At 54.2% G+C, this 18991-nt stretch overlaps 1 protein-coding gene across 1 annotated transcript; it reads left to right on the plus strand.

Annotated features, from left to right (window-relative positions):
* Positions 1-9496: 9496 nt before the first annotated feature.
* NOX5 (NADPH oxidase 5) lies at positions 9497-18412 on the plus strand. Its single transcript, XM_032468852.1, is given in 12 exon segments — positions 9497-9665; positions 9760-9821; positions 9934-10254; positions 11770-11911; positions 15246-15419; positions 15422-15455; positions 16310-16544; positions 17797-17935; positions 18115-18210; positions 18213-18236; positions 18239-18285; positions 18368-18412. Coding segments are annotated over 12 exon segments (1488 nt in total).
* The last annotated feature ends 579 nt before the right edge of the window (positions 18413-18991 follow it).

Consider the following 18991-nt stretch of genomic DNA (forward strand, 5'->3'; position numbering starts at 1 on the left):
TGGGAGCTCCCTTGTATGTTATTTGTTGCTTTTCTCTTGCTATTTTTTATATTTTCTCCTTATCCTTTATTTTGTCAATTTGATGACTTGTCAGTTTATGTGCCTTGGTGTGCTCCTCTTTGCGTTGACCCTGTGTGGTCCTCTCTGTGCTTCCTGGACCTGGGTGACTGTTTCCTTTCCCAGGTTGGGGACGTTTCCAGTGATCATCTCTCCAAAAATATTCCCAGGTCCTCTCTCCCTCTCTCCTCTTTCTGGGACCCTATAATGCGAATATTAGTGTGCTTTATGTTGTCCTGGAGTTCTCTCAAACTACCCTCATTTCTTTTCATTCTTTTATCTTTTTTCTGCTCTGTAGTAGTGATTTCCACTAATCTGTCTTCTAGCTCACTGATCCGTTCTTCTGCCTCATTTAGTCTGTTCTTGATTTTTTCTAGTGTATTACTCATTTCAGTGATTTTATTCTTCAACTCTGTTTGGGTATTCTTTATATTTTCCAACTCTTTGCTAAAAATTTCACTCTGTGCATCTATATTCCTCTTGAGTTCTCTGAACACCTTCACCATCTTTACTCAACTCTTTCTCGGACAAATTGCCTATCTTCTCAACACTTATTTCTTTTTCTGGGCTTTTATCTTGTGCCTTGGCCTGAGAGATATTCCTCTGCCACCTCGTATTATCTGTCTTTGTATTTGTACTTTTAGGTGGGTTAGTTACGTTTCTTGACCTTGGAGAGGTGGCCCTCTGTTGGAGATGTCCTATGCATCTCAGCAGTGCACACCTCTCTTGTCACCCAAGGGCCAGGGTCCAGCAGGTCCTAATGTAGAGTCTGGCCTGTGTTTGTGGATCCCTTCCACAGGCTTTGGGTTTGTTGTTTTCTTTTTTCTGGTATCTACCCTCTGGTGGATTAGGCTGGACCAGAGGCTTATGCAGGTTTCCTGGCAGGAGGAGCCGGTGCCTGCCCACTGCTGGGTGAGGTTGGTCCTGGACCTCTGGTGGGTAGGGCCATGTCTAGAGGCCTGTGTGGCTTAGGTCTGCTGATGGGTGGGGCTGTGTTCCCGCTCTGTGTGTTGTTTGGCCTGAGGCTTCCCTGCAGGCTGTTGGGTGAGGCCCACATTTCCTTCCTCTGGGAATCCTAGAGCCTGATGGTTCTTGGCACCTACCTGTCAAAAACAAAAGGCTAGAATAATATTTTTCTTTCCTCCAACAAAAAGTCTGCTTTATAGCTGCTAGCCTTATTCCAAGAACCAATTCTTAGGAAACTGGATTAAGACATAAATGTACAGATTCCTGGATCAGTGCAAGCTTCCCTCCCCACTTAAGCTGCGTGTGCTCCACCCTGCCGTCCTTGACTGAGTGGCTGCTATAGTCCAGGCACTGCTCTTGTCTTGAGATTCATTTGAGAATGAAACAGACACCTGTCCCAACCTCCTGGAGCTTACAGTCTAGTGGGGGGAGACAGACAAAAAACAATAAACGTGATAAGGAGGTACATTATATAGCACATTAGAAGATGACACATGCAGTGGAAAGAAGAGGGTAGAGCAGGGTAATGGGGGTCAGTAGTTTGGGGTTTGTGAGACCCATCTTTGAAACAGGGTGCTCTGGGTAGACTTCATGAGAAGGTGTGAGATGAGCAAAAGCTTGAAGGAGGTGAGGGAGTAAGCCAGGTAGCTCTCTGGAAGGAGGATGTCCCAGGCAGAGGGAATAGTCAGTGCAAAGGCCCTGGGGCAGGAGTATGTCTGGTATGTTCAAGAAATACGGGGAGGCCAGTGTGGCTGAAGCTGAGTGAGTAAAGAGGAAAGCCTGAGATGAGGGTGGACAGGTTGTGGGTGCATGTCATGGAGGGTCTTTGGGGGGCTTTGTGGTTGTTCTGAGTGTGATGAGAAGCCCACTGCAGGTATTAAGTAGGGAGTGACCTCGTCTAACTTATACTTGCACAGGATCTCCAGGGCAGCTGAAGAGAGGACAGGCTGTAAGGGGATGAGGGTGGAACAGGGAGGGGCGGGGAGTGGCTGGGGAGGGAGCCCCAGAGAGGCAGTCAGATTCCGTACCCATTTCTAATGTGGCAGTAGAAGCAGCCAGCTTTGCTTGTGGGCTGGATGTCAGACCTGTGGGAAAGAAAGGAATGGATGAGTGCTCCTAGTTCTGAGGGTGGATGGGGACGGGTCATTTACTGAGATGGGATCACCAGGGTGGCTCAGAGTTAGGGGATACCATGCGTCCAGCTTTGGACGTGTTAAGTGTGGGATGCATGCTGACGTCCGAGTGGAGATGTTAACTGGCAGCTGGATCTGTGGGACCACAGTTCAGGGCCAAGGTTGGGGCTGGACACATGCACTTGATGATGCGTTTGAAGACCATGAGCCAGATTAACTTAGTGAGGAAGTTAGTTTAGGTAGAAAAGATAGTCTGAGCCCTACTGATAAATACCAGAAAAAAGCAAAGCAAAACAGGATTTATCAATGAGTCAGGACGCTGAGGAGTCAGTGAGCTAGAAGGAAACCAGGAGAGGGTGGGATTCCGGAAGTCAGGGAGACAGAGGTTCAAGAAGGAAGGAGAACTCACCTTCATCGACCATGTCTAAGGACTGGGGACGACCACTGGGCTTGGCCGTGAGGATGCTATTGGTAATTTTATTAAGAAAGATTTCTTTCAGGGCTAGAAGTCTGATGGGAGTGGGCTCTAAAAGAAAAAGGGAATGAGAAAGTGGAGACTGGGTAACAACTCTTTCAGGAAGTTTTGCTGCTAAGGAGAAACGGGGCAATAATTGGAGAAACAGTGACCCAGCTGAGAAGAGGGAAATGATGCAGAAAGCAAGGGGGTGATGACCGGTCCCAGCCCTGGAGTGGGTGAGAGGATGCAGCAGGGGCTTCAGGGCACAGGGCTCGGGCAGCCGCCAGGAGGGGCACGGGCAGGTGACCCGCCGCCTTCTACGCTTGTCCGCCTCTCAGCCCCCCCTTCCTACCCAGCCTGGCGCGGGGAGTGGCCGCAGCAGTGTCCCCACCGTACAGCAAGCAGGAAAGTCCGTAGCTACAGACCCAGGTCTCCACATCAGGCCCAGGAATCAGCAAATCATCTGCTGTAGGGCTGGAGTGAGGAGGTCGCACCTCTGACAAAAAGTGCAGAAGAAAAGCACTTCACGCCTCAGGACAACCTGTCAGGAGCGCAGTCAGGCGACGAAGCTCTGCGTCCTTCTACAGCAAGACGCGCCCCGCTTTGTCCACCCGAGAGAAGAGGAAAGGGGGTGTTCACCGTTTTTCCTTCCATGACGACGTTTCGCTTCATTACTAATCAGACTAAGGCAAATAAAAATGGAAAGTGTCGTTTTTTGCCAGATGACCAAATACTTCAAAGGCCAGTTCTTGGTACTCCCAAGTGTTTGGTAAGACAGGCGTTTTCTTAATACGTGGGTGGGAGTGAAAGATTGGCTCAAGGCCTTTGGGAAAGCAGTTTGGCTGCTGGCTGCGACCAAAGCCTCGGAACAGTTCAGACTTCTTGGGCTTAATGATCCCTCTTTCCGGAATCCAGCCTAGAGAACCTGTTGGGAGCTTGGACAGAGATTTAATAAGATTTCTCACAAACTTGTGTCTGGTGATGGAATAAGTAAAAGAAAATCAGCACAAAGGGTTAGTTTACAACTTCTGACTCATTCTTACTTAATAACACAGAGAAAGGTTTGAAATATGTTGGTAACTTCAAAAAAGGTCCAAAATTATCCCCAATGAATCATTCAATGCTATCTTAGGGATTGTATATCCTCTCTTCAATTATGTGTAGACTGAAAATTATCCTATTTATTGAATTTCCTAAAATGTTAATAACCATATATTTCTCCATATTTGTAGTTGGGTTTTCTTCATACCAACTGGGCTGGTTTCATTTCTGCCTATTTTTATTTAAATTCTAATTTTTTAATGGATTCTTTTCTTTCCTTTTTTCTTTGAGGATTCCAAATATGCTTACCATTTATTATTTTCACTTCTTACAGAATGAATTCCCCCCGTTACTGGTTTGATTGTCTGTCTTCTCTATTTTTTAAATGAAATGTAGTTGATTAACAATGTTGTGTCAATTTCTGGTGCACAGCATAGTGATTCACACACACACACACACACACACACACACATATGTATTGTTTTTCATTATAGGCCATTATGAGGAAGTGAATATAGTTCCCTGTGCTCTACACTAGGACCTTGTTGTTTATCTCTTTTATATATAGTGGTTTGTATCTGCAAATCCTGAATTCCCAATTTATCCCTCCACCACCACCCCCCTTTCCCGCTAGTACACAGGTTGATTTTCTATGTCTATGAGTCTGTTTCTGTTTTTATAAATAAGTTCATTTGTCTAATTTTTTAGATTCCACACGTAAGTGATATTATGTGGCATTTTTCTTTCTCTTTCTGGCTTATGTCACCTAGTATGATGATCTCCAGGTCCATCCATGTTGCTGAAAATGGCATTATCTTATTTTTTATGGCTGAGTAGTATTCCATTGTGTATATACACCACATCTTCTTTACCGAGCCATCTGTCGATGGACATTGATGTTGTTTCCACGTCTTGGCTGCTGTAAGTAGTGCTGCTGTGAGCATGGCAGGGGTGGGGTGCATGCATCTTTTTGAATTAGAGTTCCCCCTGTTACATGCACAGGAGTGAGACTGCTGGATCATATAATTTTCAGTCTTTTGAGGAATCTCCATACTGTTTTCCACAGTGGCTGCACCAAACTACATTCCCGGTTATAGTGTAGGAGGGATCCCTTTTCTCCACACCTGCTCCAGCATTTATCAGTTTGTGGACTTTTGAATGATGGCCATTCTGACTACAATGAGGCCACGCATCCTGTCATCCGCCTCCTCCCTGCTCCAATGCTACAGAACAAGAAAGCAGTCTTCTAGAACATGTTCATTTGAACTAAAGTCTATGATAAAAATTGTGAAAATTTCTTTTTAAAGATGTCTTCCTTCTAACAAACATTTCAGAAGGACAGGCTTTCCCCTCAATGATATTGTTGCATGATAACAAAAATCATAAAAACTGCAAGCGTTCATTGTCAGCTATTACCAGATACTGATTATAATTCCCTGTGCTGTGCAGTAAATCCTTGTAGCCTATCTACCTTATATGTAGTAGTTTGTATCTGTTAATCGCAAACTCCTGATTTATCCTATAATGGAAGAGAATCTGAAAAATGTGTGTGTGTATACTGAATCACTTTTCTGTACACCTGATTTACAATGTTGTAAATCAACTATATTTCAATAAAAATAGAATTTGAAAATTGATAGAACTCTGACCTTGAGGTCTTCCCAATTCTAAGAAAAGAAGTCAAGCCTAAATCGAAACCTTGAGGCTGAGCTCCCATGATGTTGTCATCACAGCACAAAGCCTGGGACGGTCCCCCTTGAAAGAAGAGCAGACGCCCTCCGTCCTGTCTGGTGCTCTGTCTGGACGCATTTGGATCCGGTGGTTGCCGCAGGGCCACGTCAGAACGGGAGCAGCGCTTACCGGTGCCACCGGAAGATCTCCCCGGTTCCGCAGAACTTACCTTCCCTGGGGACTGATCCGAATGAGAGCCTCTGAGCCTGTGGGCAGAGAACAGGTGGGTGACAGCAGAGGGATCTGGGGGAGTCCTGCCGGTTCAGGGGCCGACGTGACTCACACAAGGAGCCTTTAGGTACCCCACCAAAGCCACAGGCTTGGATAAACTTCTACCAAACAGCTTAAAAACAGAACTAAACTAAACTAAGCGAAAGCTATTTCCCTCATTTTGGAAATGAACCAGAAACATCTGAAGCTACCAGGGGGAAGCCCCAGTCAGCAGCGGGCGGCCAGGGGCTCTGCCCGAGCCTGTCGCTTGCCAGACAGCACAGAAGTGAACAGCCCTCGAGACTTTGACTGCACAGTCTAAGTGATCACATGATTTCTCTTAGATTTTTAACAAAGAGCTTGCAGACCTCCATTTTCCCACAGGTCTCCTGGGCAGAAAGCCCCTCCACATGGCTGTTCCAGCGTGTTTTTACAGGGGACGTTGGGGCTGGTGTGAGCGCCCCGCGTGGTCACCTGCACAGTCTCACATTCAGCCCCAGATGGGCCGAGTCCCTGCCTGAGCCACCTGCACCTGCTGCTTCTGGCCTCTGGGCTTCGCTCTCCTCGTCTGCGGGAAGGTGACGCTCACACCACCAAGCGGGGCCACATTACGTGCTGAGCTGAGCAGTGTGTGTGGAGTCCTCCGCGGAGCGCTCGGCTTAGGCGGTGCTTTAACACGTATGTCGGGGACTGATGCTCTTGTGGTCGATGCGATCTCACCGAGCATTTTTCACCGCGTGTTTCTGGGTCTCCCACCTGCCCAGTCTCCTTGAGGGAGGGAGAGTGGAAGGTCCTGGGCCAGATGGAAGACACCCAGCGTTCTTCCCAGGGGAAGCCTTGCCACGCCCATGCACCAAACCTCCTTGGCCCGAGCTCGCCGCCACACAGCACATGGATCACTGAGAGGCTGTGGATGCCAGCAGCTTTTTAGGAAAGTCAGGAAGAGGAGGAGCTGGGGAGAAGTGAACTGTGGGCTTCACGATGCAGGCTGCCAGTGCGGACAGCAGGCTTCGTGGAACCTGCGGTCTAGAGGACGGCAGAGGATGAGCGTGCCAGGAGACGCGGCCCCGCCACCTGAAGGCGGCAGAGGGCGAGTGGCTCGTTTGTCCAGCTTTCCATTCCGGTGACAGGGGACGGGCAGGGCTCCTTTCCCCTGGGGGCCCACAGAGGGCGCCCTGGCCGCCGGGGGCAGGAGTTGGGGGACCTGAGCTGCTCCTGCCTGGCTGCTGGCTGCTGCGTGATCTTTAGCAAGTCACCAGCTGTCTCTGGCGCCGTTTTCTCGTCTGGAGAAGGAGGACTTGGCCAAGCCAGACTAGTAGCCACACTGAGCGTTTAGCATCTCATCGGGTCTTCACAGCAGCCCTCTGTGGGAGGCCGACTGTCACATTTACAGACGAGGGAACTGTTGTGCCCTGGGGTCGTCCGCTGGGGCAAAGCAGGCTGGACCTGAGGTCACGGTCCCGGGGGCAGTTCTGGCCTCTCGTGACGACCTCGTGTCCCACGAGCTCTGAACCCCGAAGAGTCCCCCCTCCTCGTCGAGGACTTCGGTTTCCTGCTGTGCCGCTTTCTTTGCCGCCATGCCCTCACCCTCCACTTCCCACCGGCTTTCCAGCCTTGTCTCCACCCCTTCCCCAGCGTTGCCTTTCTCCTTCTGTAGGCCAGCACGCTACGATTTCTGAGAAGAGGGAGGGGAGCAGCTGGCACCCCGTCCCCACCCCTCCGGGCTTACCAGGTGCATGCAGCCTGTTTCCCAGAGTTGGCTCTGCTTTGGGGAGTGCGTCCTGTGGGGTCCCCAGGGGTGGAGGAAGGGGGGCACTTTAACCCCAGGGCAGTGCTTCTCCAGGTGTGAGCCCGGACCGCCCAGCATGGGTCACAGACATCCAGGGTGCTGGTGGAATGTGCAGATCCCTGGGCCCCACACCGAAGTGGGTGAGTCTGAATGTGTGTTGTAACGAGCTCCCCGCTTCTGACAGGCACGTGTCAGGGTTGGAGCCGCTTCTCTTTCGGAGCCTGCACTGTTGGGCTGCAGAGGGTGACGGATGTCTTAGCACTGACCCATCCTTCTGTGAGATTCCTTAGTGGCAAACCGTCCTTATATTGTTGGAGTAAGTCCTTCCTGTTAAAGCTGGATTGTTGCTTTTTAAAGCAAACTTCAGGATTTAACTTGGTTACGTTTAGTGAGAGTTTGGCATCTCTGTAAGTTAAACTTACAGAATTTTCTTTTGTGCGTTTACTGTCTTCGTCGGGATTGGGTATCGCTAGCTTTGTAAAACAAACAGAATCTTACCGTCGTGTTTTACAATCTGAGATAGTCTGACACTGGACGTGTGTTTTGAAGACTGGCAAAGGCTCGGCCATAAACACAAGCTGGGCCAGGCATTATTTTAAATGGTTGACACTGAACTCCTTTTGCAATTTCTTAAATAGTCACTGGTTGGCTCAGGTTGTTACTTCTTGAAGTGAATTCATTCCTCTCAGTCGACCGAGCGTTTGCACACAGAACTCTCATGTTTCTGGATCCCCTTCCTTTTCTGGAATCTGTTGCCTTTCTCAGTATCAGTGCTGCCTTGTTCTCACTTTTTCTTTAATCACACTTTTCTACTTAATCTTTTCAAAGAACCAACTTGTTTTTTCACTATATTGAGGCATAATCGATGTGTAATAATTAAAAATGAACGACTTGATGAGCATTGACATATGCACATCTGTAAAACCATCACCAAAGTCGTTTTGACCTTTTTAGTTTCCTAGTTCCCTAACTTCAGATTTTATATTTTAGAGTCTCCCCTTCTACTTGTGTGTGTTTTATTCTTTTTCTAGTTCCTTAAGTGGAAGCTAGCTCATTAATTTTTTTTAGTTTTTTGTTTGTTTGTTTGTTTTTCCAAGGGGGTAATTTGGTGTATTTAATTGATTGATTGATTGATTATTTTAATGGAGGTACTGGGCCTTGAACTCAGGACCTCGTGCATGCTAAGCCCTCACTCTACCGCTGAGCTAGACCCTCCCCACCACTAGCTTATGTATTTTAAACCTTTATTTATAAACACAGCTGATCCTCATTTTTCATGGTAGTTGTGTTCTATAAAGTCACCCCAAACCCTGAATGAGCCAAGTCTGAACCTTTACTCCCAGGGAAGATACAGGGTTTGGTTCCTGCCAACCTCTGGGCACAAATTTTTCAAATAACAATCAATACACAATTTTGTTTTATGTGTGTTTCTGTTTAAAGATTCCTCTGACAGCAGAAATCATTGGTTGTTTCACACAGATCTTGCATCAGTGCATTGGGACTCGTGCCTGAACGAAGCCCAGCCTCTCGTGCGTTCCTCCACGAGGCGCGGCGCGTGGCTGAGGCACAGCAGCCAGGACTGCAGCCCTCCTCCCGGGCATCTCAGAGAGCAGACTCACCGGCAGAGGGCGCAGAGCGTGGGAAGCGTGCAGCCCTGCGTCGTCCGTGGGAAGGGCCCTTGTTCACAGTCTGAGAGCTGAACGAGCAGGCAGGGCGCCGCCTTGTCCGACCGCAGCTGGACGTGCACGCCAGCCCCTCAGATGCTTCCACTTCATGGGTGCCCACGGTGACCTCGAAAGTGCTGCCGAGCGTTGATCTGGTGGGGGCGGGGGGTGTGTGACAAATTTCACCAAGTAGGCAAATTCACAAATATGGAACCTGCGAGTGACGAGGATCGGTTGTAGCTAAATCACTTAAGGTTTCATTAAACGCATGGGATGTAGACAAAAGCCATCCTCCCAGAGGAAAATTAATAGAACAAGAGGCTGTAGATCCTCACTCATCGCCTCAGTTTTGGTTTGCTGGGTCCTGACGCCCAGAAAGTGCTGTCCCCGTGTTGCCCCTGACCGCTGCTCCGATTGCAGGGCAGCCGGCCCATCTGCGAGGTTTCAGATGGCGGACTCTACGTTGCGGATCAAGCCCTGGGCCTGGAGAGCCAAGCCGGAGGTCCGCGTCCTGACGTGGCTCGGACTCGACGTGCTCAGGCAGAGGGGAGACTCGGGCACGATGGAGGAACCTCGGGCCTCAGCGCTGAGCTCTGCCTCTGTCTCTGACCAGCTAAGTAACTCAGCTGCTCTGAGCCTGCTTCCTCCCTGTGAGACGTCGGAGGGAAGAAACGGGTTCAGAGCGGCTGAGTAACTTACACCTGCTAACAGAGACCAAGCGAAACAGTGAGCAGGAAGGGTTCGAAAACAGCGAAGAGCTGTGCACGTGTGAGGTAGGAGGGTCGCTGCCATCGTGTCAGTAGCGCTCCCGGAGGGGACTGTTCTCTGACCTCGAGCTCCCAGTCTGGGGTCCAGCTCATGGGGCCCTGTCATTCCAGAGCCTAGAGGTTTAAGCCTGGGCCAGCCCATGCCAGCTGGAAGGAAGAGAGGGCGACTTGGTGCGGCTCCCACCGCCGAAGCTGGTTCAACCCCCTGGGAGGCCCAAGGCCCTTGCTGGAGGAAGGCAGAGGCCCCGGGACCATCGTGAGGCCCCATAGCCTCGTCCACCCCAGACCCACACGCCTGTCTCCTTTGTCTCCCAGCGCCGCGAGTGCCAAGGAGGACGCCAAGTGGCTGCAGTGGGTGACGCGCCAGTTTGAGATGATTGCAGGTGAAGACGGGGAGACTGGTCTGCAAGAGTCCAAAAGAGCCCTGAATGCGGAAGAGGCAAGAGCCCACTTGGGGATGGGGCCCTGGGTCCGCGTTTCGCGGAGGACGAGCAGCCTGGTTTGCAGGGCGAGGTGCCGCGCAGGAGGGAAACGTTGCTCCCGGCCCCCGGGGCCCCACTTCTGAGCAGGGCCAGAGGATGTTTCTGTCTCTGCCGCGGGGCTCTTCCGCCCCTCTCGGTAGCCGTGGCTTCCTGGGCCTTCAGACGTATGAAGCTGGAAATCGTGCCCTGTCAAGTCTTAAGATGCTATTGACCTCGCAGTCACCGCCCTGCTCGGCGACGGAGGTGACGCTGACCCGCACCTCCTGCCACTGAGTAAGGTTCCCACGGCTTGTGTCCACTAGAGGCCGTTTGCACTGCCCCACCCTCCCCAGTCCTTCTCGGTGCCAGACCCTCTGCCCATTCCCAGCACAGCCTGCGTGCCCGACAAACAGCAAGGACGTGAGCAGGGAGGCAGGAGGGATGAGCCTCAGATGCCAGCCTCTCCGCATGCGTCCCTGGGCTGGCGTCTGGTGGTGGCCTGCGTCCTTTAGAAGCACCAGCCGGCGAGCATTTGAATGCCCCTGTTGGATGGGAGGGACCCTCACTTGCTGGCACCAGGGATGTTGCTTGGAACTCTAAATGTCCTGCCTCCTTTCATGGTCAATACGGGGAAGGGAAAAAGAGACCTGCCCGACAGGGGCTGTACAGTATCTCAGATAACGGCCATCCGTGTCGGCAGAGGGTAGTAACGCATCACTCAAGGGACCCAGGGCGCAAGAGTGAGGCCAGGGCAGGGCTGACGCCCACAGGTGAATGTGGTGCTTGGGACTCTCACTTTGTCTGGGTCGGTCAGCACGGCCTCCAGGGGGGTGTCGGGCCTGACGGATCTGCAGCAACGACCCGGCCTGTCCTAGACCCTGTGTTTCCAGCGCCAGCACCAGGCCTGGCAGGCAGGGTCTGCGCGAGACATGGTTGTTGGATGAATGATGAATGGAGAGGATGAACTGGCAAATGAGAGCCAGTGCCGTTGGGAAACAGCCCACACTGAGGGCGCCTGGACACCAGGGCAGGGGAGGCCCAGGCCTCCGGCGGCCTGCGCTTGTCCCTCCTTCCTGTGCTCACTGCCCCACGGGGCCACCCTGGGAAGGACCAGGCAGGACCCGGGGTGGCCTTTGTCTAACCCTTTTCCCCTGTTGAGTACGGGGCCACCAGGGGTCTGGATGGCAAGGCCGACGGGGACGGAGAGCCTGTGCAGATTACCAGGCACCAGGGCCGGAGAGGGGCCCAAGGCCCGGACACAGCCATCCTCGCTGCCTCTCGCTAGAGCCCAGACTTGCCCTCAGCTGGCTGGAGGGCCGTGGACACGGCCCCCTGGAGTGGCTTCGTGGGTAGATCACACCTTGTGTTCAGGCACCTGGGTGCTCCCTGAATCCCACCACCCCACAGCATGCACACACACACACACGCAGTGAGTGAATCCAGAGCCCAGCCCTGTGGCCACACTTGCCTGTCTCCCCCTCTGCTCGGCACAGTCCTTCTTTGTTGAGAGATTCTTTGCCTTGTTTGACTTGGATGGAAGTGGCACCATCTTGCTCCAGGAGCTGTGGCGGGCGCTCACCCACGGCAGCCCCGTGGGCAAACCCGGATTCCTCTTCCAGGTGTAGGACGTGGATGGTGAGGCCCTTTGTGGGGCTCGGGGGGCTCGGGGGGGGGCAAGGGACTTGGCCCGTCTCAGTGGCTGTCTGGCTCCCCTCCCTCCCTCTCTCTGTCTCTCTCTCTCTCCCTCTCTCTGTCTCTGTCTCTGTCTCTCTCTAGGTTCCCCGCCCTATCTCTGTCTGGTTCCTGCCTCCCTTTTGTTGGTTAGAAGGTGGGACTCTGTCCAGGAGACAAATGGCCTTGATTCAACTCACCGGAAGCCAGGACTTTCCTTTGTTCTTTCCTATGTTTGAAAAAAGAAAGTGTTTTGTTGATTTTTGATAATAAAAATAGCCCACTGTGAACATTTTAGACGATACAGAATGGTTTAAAGAAGAAAGCAAAAATCACCCGTCATGTTTTTCTACACCGCCTTCTAACTGATCACACACACGTGTGCACCACACACTTTTTTTAGACAGAAAGGTGTCACACTGTGTGCACTGCCCTTTCCACTGAATATAAACACTTGTGCACGTAAGACTGTTACTTTAGACCATCATTTTAATTGTAGTAAAATATATATAATATTAAATCTACCACTTTAACCGTTTTTATGCGCATTAAACACACTCACGCTGTTGTGCAGCCGCCAGCAGCGTCCACCTCCGGAACTTTCCTGTGTCTGCAAGCTGACACTGACACCCCTCCCTCCTCCACCCCCACCGTTCTGCTTGCTGTTGCTGAGAATCTGACGGCTCGAGGTACCTTCTGGAAGTGGAAGTATTCATGGTTGTCCTTGTGCAACTGACTGACTTCCCGCAGCACAGTGGCCTCAAGGCTCCCCCGTGCTGCACCGTGTGGCAGGATTTCACCCGTTTTTGAGACTGAGTAAGACTCCGTTGTGTGTGATACTGCACTTGCTTACCCACCCGTCTGTCGGTGGACACGAGGGCTGCCTCCCCCTCTCGCTACTGTGAGTCATGCTGCTGTGAACATGGTGCACAGATATCTCTTCAAAAAGACCATGCTTTCTGTCCCTTTGGGCACGTCCCCCAGAGTGGAGTTCCTGGCTCCTCTGTCCGCAGGGCCTGTCACCTTCCACAGCGGCCGCACCGTCTTACGTTCGCACCAGCAATGCACAGAGCTTCCGGTTTCTCCAACCCTGGTTACTTTCTGGTTTGTTGCTTTTTTTTATGATAACAGCCATCCCAGTGGGCGTGAGGCGGTGACTCAGGGTGGTTGCAGCGGCACCGTGGCGGCTGCTTCGTGTCCCTGCTCCGGTGTGCTCCGGTGCCCCACGCAGCGCAGGCTGGCCGCCACCGTCTCTGACTGAGGCCGGGTTACCGCGGTTCACACCTCGGCCCCACGGGTTATTAGTCACGTGGCGCTGGGCAAGCTCCTTAACTTCTCTGTGCCTCATTTCTCCACACATCACATAAAAAGCACGGTCATCGTAGTAGTAGCTTCTCACGAGGCTGGTGGAGGGGCCGTCGCTGACCTCTGTGCACTCAGAACCGCGCCCGGTGTGGCTGCCCCTTTCCAGGTGTCAGCTGCGGCTCGTCACCATTCGCTCAGACCCCGTTTCCAAAACAGACAGTTCCGTTGTTCCCCGCTCTTTTTTTTTTTTTTTTTTTTGGCATTATAAGTGACACTGCCGTGACCATCCTGGTGTTCACACCTTTGGCAACTTTGTGGCTTAGAGGGTCTCTGAAGGCCTGAAGCCATCAAAGGAAGGGAAGCTGAGGTGGGGAGGAGGCGCCCAGCAAGACTGGGGTGGTTGGTGAGGCCAGACCGTGTGGGCCCCAGAGGCCGTGTCTGGAGCTTCAGGGCAGTGAGCAGCGGGGAGCCACTGAAGAGCACTGAGCAGGGGAGTCACGGGGCTGGATTTGCACCTGAGAAGCGCAGCCTGGCTGCAGTTGTGCCCCCTCTGGCCCTGGGTTCCTCTGGCTCTCATCCCCACCTGACGCGGGCTCGCCAGGCCTCACGGGCCTCGCCGAGGCTGGGACCGGCCTCGTCCTGCTCTCCTGGGTGCTCTACGTCCGCGGTGAGCACTTAGCGGGTGCAGGAGATGGGAAGACAGGTCGTTGGACGCACCTGGGGATGAGGGACGTTTAGGGTCAGCGGAATAGAAGGACAGAGGAGTAAGGAATAAGAATGCGTGCACAAGAATGATTGTGAAGGGGACACTGGGTCTGAAACTGGCTCAGGAGAGAATAAGGCTGGATGGATGAGAGGGTGTGAAGGGGACCGGGGAGGGGCTGGGGCTCTGGATGTGGCAGAAACCTGTTGCCCGGTGGCTCTCGACCAGGAGAGCTGAAGACAGGAGGCGTGGCCGGGGAGCGCGGCGTTAGCTCCGCATCGTGCTGTGGTGACAGACTTTGGCTTTGCCCCAGGTGGCGGCCACAGTACCAAGGAGACTTTCTGTCCCTGTGCAACCACCTTCTTCCAGATGCTGCTTTACGTGCTATATAATCAATCACCTGTTATCCTTGAACCAATTCTGCAGAAGGGGGGTGATCAGCCCCATCCTAGAGATGAGCAAAGTAAGGTGCAGTCTCTACGGGGCTCGGAGCCGCCGCCACATGGTGGGGGCAGAGGTGTGTTGCTGCGACAGGTGTGTCTACACCCAGACGCCCTGAGATCACTGACACGAGTCCTCCTGCTCAGGCTGGTTCCAGGCCCCTGGATCCCCCAGTTCGCGGATGCTCAGGTCTCTCATGTAAAATGACAGCCTGGAGTCGGCTTTCGGTGTCCGTGGGTCCACGTCTGCGAGTCAGTCAGACGCGGCCAGAACCTGCAGTGGGGAGTCCGCCCACACGGGGGTCCGCGGTCGTGTGGTCACGTCACTCTTAGCCACTCACCCACACGTAAGGCCACCAGGCTGGAACTGAGGGCCCAGCGGTGGCCTCTCAGGGCCGCGTGGGTGAGTAGAGTCTGCTACCAGCCAGGGAGCAGCAGGGAGCCCCTCCTCACTCTGCCTCACACACAGTTCGCCTCTGGGTAGTCGGGGCTCCGGGCATGCAGCTCCTTGTGGACTCTGAGCGGATGGTCTTGGAGGTCGAGTGGTACTTAGAGAGGAGGCTGGAGATGCCGGAGGAAGCCTTGCACTGAAACCAAAGGTTCTCCATGCTTGAGGAGGTGTTTGCCTCTGTTGAGCAAACACTAGGGAGCCATGGAAGGTTTGTGAGCAGAAGGTGCCACATGCTCTTCCATTGCCTGGACTATACTCCTGAAGACGGTTGGCAGAAAGCTGGAGATGACCGGACAGGAAGGGGTCACTGCTCGATGCAGTGGTTGTGCAAAGCAGGGGGATCTGCAAGGACAGAGTGGGGTCGGGGGCCCCCCCTCGGCTTCCTCTCACTTGGAGCAGGCAGCCGCTCCATCGACGCGGACGAGCTGCGCACCGTGCTGTAGTCGTGCCTGCAGGAGAGCGCCGTCTCGATGCCCGCAGAGAGGCTGGACCAGCTGACACTGGTGCTCCTCCAGTCGGCCCACCGGGACTGCAGCGGCGCCATCACCTTCGGGGAGCTGCGAGCCGAGCTGCAGGGCTCCCCGGGGTCATGGAGAGCCTGACCGTCGGGTACCTCCCGTCTGTGCAGGGCACTGCGGGTTGGCCATTACACTCCAGCTGCAGAGTGGCCCGCTCCCGCCGGTCGGCTCCTCCTCGCCCACCTTCTCTTGGGGACAAAGGTTCCACCTTCTGCATGTCTCTTTAGAATCGGCTCACAATATTAAGCACCTACTATGTGCCGGGCATTTTTACAAATACACCAGTGCGAGGAAATTACAGTTACAGAAGGGCGTTCAAGTTACTCCACCTGAAGCAACGAGCCTAGGCTCACACAAGGCGTTGGCCAAGGCAGTTTATTTGCTCAGCCGGTCAGCCAGCCACTCGCGGGCCGAGCCCTGCTCTCAGGGATGGCGGAGGCTGCTGGGCTGCATTCCAGGTGGAGAGACGTAATCTATACCAACAAGCAGACACATAAACTAGGTAAGCACAAACCTGATAAGAACTGCAGAGAAAATAATATAGAAAGGGTGTAACAGACCCAGACCCGACTGACCCCAGGCTCTGAGTGGCGCCACCTCAGTAGTTCATTCTTGCGTATTGACTTTCTTGTGCGTTACCATGTGTCTCAGGCCCTTCCATCCTTTTCAGTTGCCTCCCTTTTTTTCTAGTTGGGAAGTAAAGAGAGGTAATAAAAATGGCTGTGGAAGTGGCATCAGACAGACCAGAGATTCATCCTAGGCCCACTTTGCTGTGTGACTATAAGCAAGTCACTTGACCTCTCTGTTTCCTGGTATAAAAGGAAGCCATCTTGCTTGCCACAAGGCTCCAGAGGGTTAGTGGGCTACAGAGGGAGTGGGGTCTCCAGGTTCAGACTCCTGTGGTCCCTCCCACCACATCCCTCTGAGTGGAGCCCTCTCCCCCAGTGCTGCCCACTGGCTGACGCCTCCCACTGCCAGGCCACGCCAGCGCCGTCCTCGCCCGCTGACCTCCGCCTACTGGCACAACCACCGCAGCCACCTGCTCTGCCTGGTCGTCCACGCGGGCCTCCCCTTGCTGCTCTTGGCACTGGCAGCTAGTGCGCACCGGGCCCTCGGTGCCAGTGTCATGGTGGCCAAGGGCTGCGGCCAGTGCTTCAACTTTGACTGCAGCTTCATTGCGGTAGGGCTCCATGGGCGCCTGGGGACGCGGGTGGCGGGGCTAATGTGGCTCCTCTTAGACAAAATGACCCACCTGTGGACACCTGCAGCGCCAGAGTAGGATGGCACCTTAGAAATCAGCTGGGCCAGTACTCAGTGGTGGAGATTAAGACTCAGAGAGGGTCAGTGAGTTGTTCGTAGTCACGCAGCAGGTAAGGAACATAGTTGACACTTCTGTGTGCTTACCGTGTACCAGCCAGGGTGCTGAGCACTTTCCATTCAATCCTCACAGTAACCTAGGTGGGCCCAGAGGAGGCGGGGTGGGCTCCCGTTCAGGGTGCCAGCTGGAGAGAGAACACTTCGAGGGGCCTTGACTGCCAGACTAAGGAGCCAGACTGTGGTCCTGGGGACCGGAGACCGAGGGCTCCAAGTGTATTTGATGGAAAGTACAGCAAAACAACTACACGACAACACAAGTGGAACTATCACAACTAAAACAAAACACAAACAAACAGAGAACACCCTCCCCGCCAGTTACCCAGCACGTGCTTATTTATCGCCGTGCGCCCTGCTGTCCTTCACCAGGGCTTTGCGGCACGAGACAGCCGGGAGGCAAGGGTCACCCTCACGGTCAGGGGTGTTCGTCTCTAGTTCAGATACTCTCCTTGACAGTATCGGCCTCTCATCTGAGTGGGCCCCATTTTAGCCGCAGGACTGGCTGCAGAGAACCCACGCCGGCAGCGGGAGCCGCGTGACTCATTGCGTTATTAGCAGCCCTTTCAACCTGCACTGTCTCTGAAGGGAGCTTTTTCAGCTACTTGTCCTTCCTGGGGGTGGTTAGTTCAGTTCGTGAAAACCGGATACTGTGATCTGCACGTCCCCGTACCGCGGCTTGCAGAAATGCATTCAAGCAAACGAGCAAGTGGGCAGCCCTCACCGTCACCGCCCGGGACGTCTCAGGAACCACAGGCGACTCTGCCCGTCTGACGGACGACTACGCGAGGGCCCACGTCAACACAGACACTGACCACCAGGAAGGGCTTACGTGCTTCTCACATGTTCAGACAAAAGTAATAGGAGCAGACGTCCTGTAACACGCGCTCTCCCCTCCCCAGACCCGGAGGCCCCACTCTGCAGACCGCAGCGGTGGCCCTGCGGGAGCAGCGCGGGCTAGGGGCCGGGAGGTGGTGGCGGCCCGTCCGGGGGCACGGCCGGCTCCGGGCAAGGGCGGGGCACAGAGCAGGCAGGCTGGCTCTCTCCCGCTTTGCCGCCAGGTGCTCGTGCTCAGGCGCTGCCCCATGTGGCTGGCTCAGGCCCTGCCCCTGGACCACAACGTCCAGTTCCACCGGCTTACGGGCTGCGTGGTGGTCGGGCTCTGTCCTGTGCACACTGTGGCCCACGTTGTGAATTTCGGTGAGTAGCCTCGGGCTGGAGTGTGGGTGCGGTGGGACGTGGGCTTCCCACAAGCCACCTGGTTATCCTGCCCCTGTGTGTCCGCCTGCCCGCTGGGCGTGTTGGACTTTGGACGGGGAGGGGTGGGAGCCCCAACGGGCAGGAGGAGTGAGAGCAGCTTGTCTCGTGCTTGTCTGCAGCACTCCGGGCTCAGTCCGGGGCCAGCGCCTTCCAGTTTTGGGAACTGCTGCGCACCACGAGGTCCGGCGTTGGCTGGGTCCGCGGCTCGGCCTCCCCAGTGGCGAGGTGCTGCTGCTGCTGCTCGGTTTGCCTGCTCCAGCTCCCGTGGCCGTCGCAGCAGCCACTTAGAGGTGCCCCAGCCCTTGCCCCTGCCTCTCCCAGGCTGGGCTCCCACTTTCTCGTCATGCTGTGTCCCCTCTGTGTCCCCTCCAGGGCCCGGGAGGGTCCCGGGCTGGCCTGCACGTGGTGGACACATGACTGGGTTCTGCCCTTGGGCGGTGGTGTGTCTGGAGGATTCTGCCTTTAGCTGCCTTGTCCCCTCGCCCTGTTGGGTTAGGCTGGGCTCAGGACTCGCAGGGAGAGGGAGGAACACGGGCTCTCCCGGGTTCTGGTCCCTACCCCGCTGCTTATGGGCACTCATTTCCCTCATCTGTAAAACGCAACTACAGTTCTTCCGAAGGGCGTGGGAGCCTATGGAGGAACCTAGTAAAATCCACAAAGGACCCCATGTGGGACTTGCAACCACGTGTGTCTGAAGTCTTTCGCTCCAGACAGACTTCAGGCACCACTGGGGGGCGCTGCGGAATCAGCGATCTCGAGAGCTTTTGTTTTGCCGGGAAGGAGACTGGTTCCTGAGTGCCAGTGAATCGAGGAAGGGCCGGTGAAGACCCGGCCCCACCCTGAAGCCCCCGCTCAGGCAGTGCCTCCAGGCCCAGACTCGGCAGAACTGTGAGGTCAGGAGACCTCGTTTCAAGATGAGAGTTTCTCTAGCTGCCAGCCCCTCACCCCAGCACACAAATGCACACACCACCCCGACCTGCCCAATCCCTGCCCCTG

The sequence above is a fragment of the Camelus ferus genome, chromosome 27 (assembly GCF_009834535.1).
Source record: "Camelus ferus isolate YT-003-E chromosome 27, BCGSAC_Cfer_1.0, whole genome shotgun sequence".
Lineage (NCBI taxonomy): Eukaryota > Metazoa > Chordata > Mammalia > Artiodactyla > Camelidae > Camelus > Camelus ferus.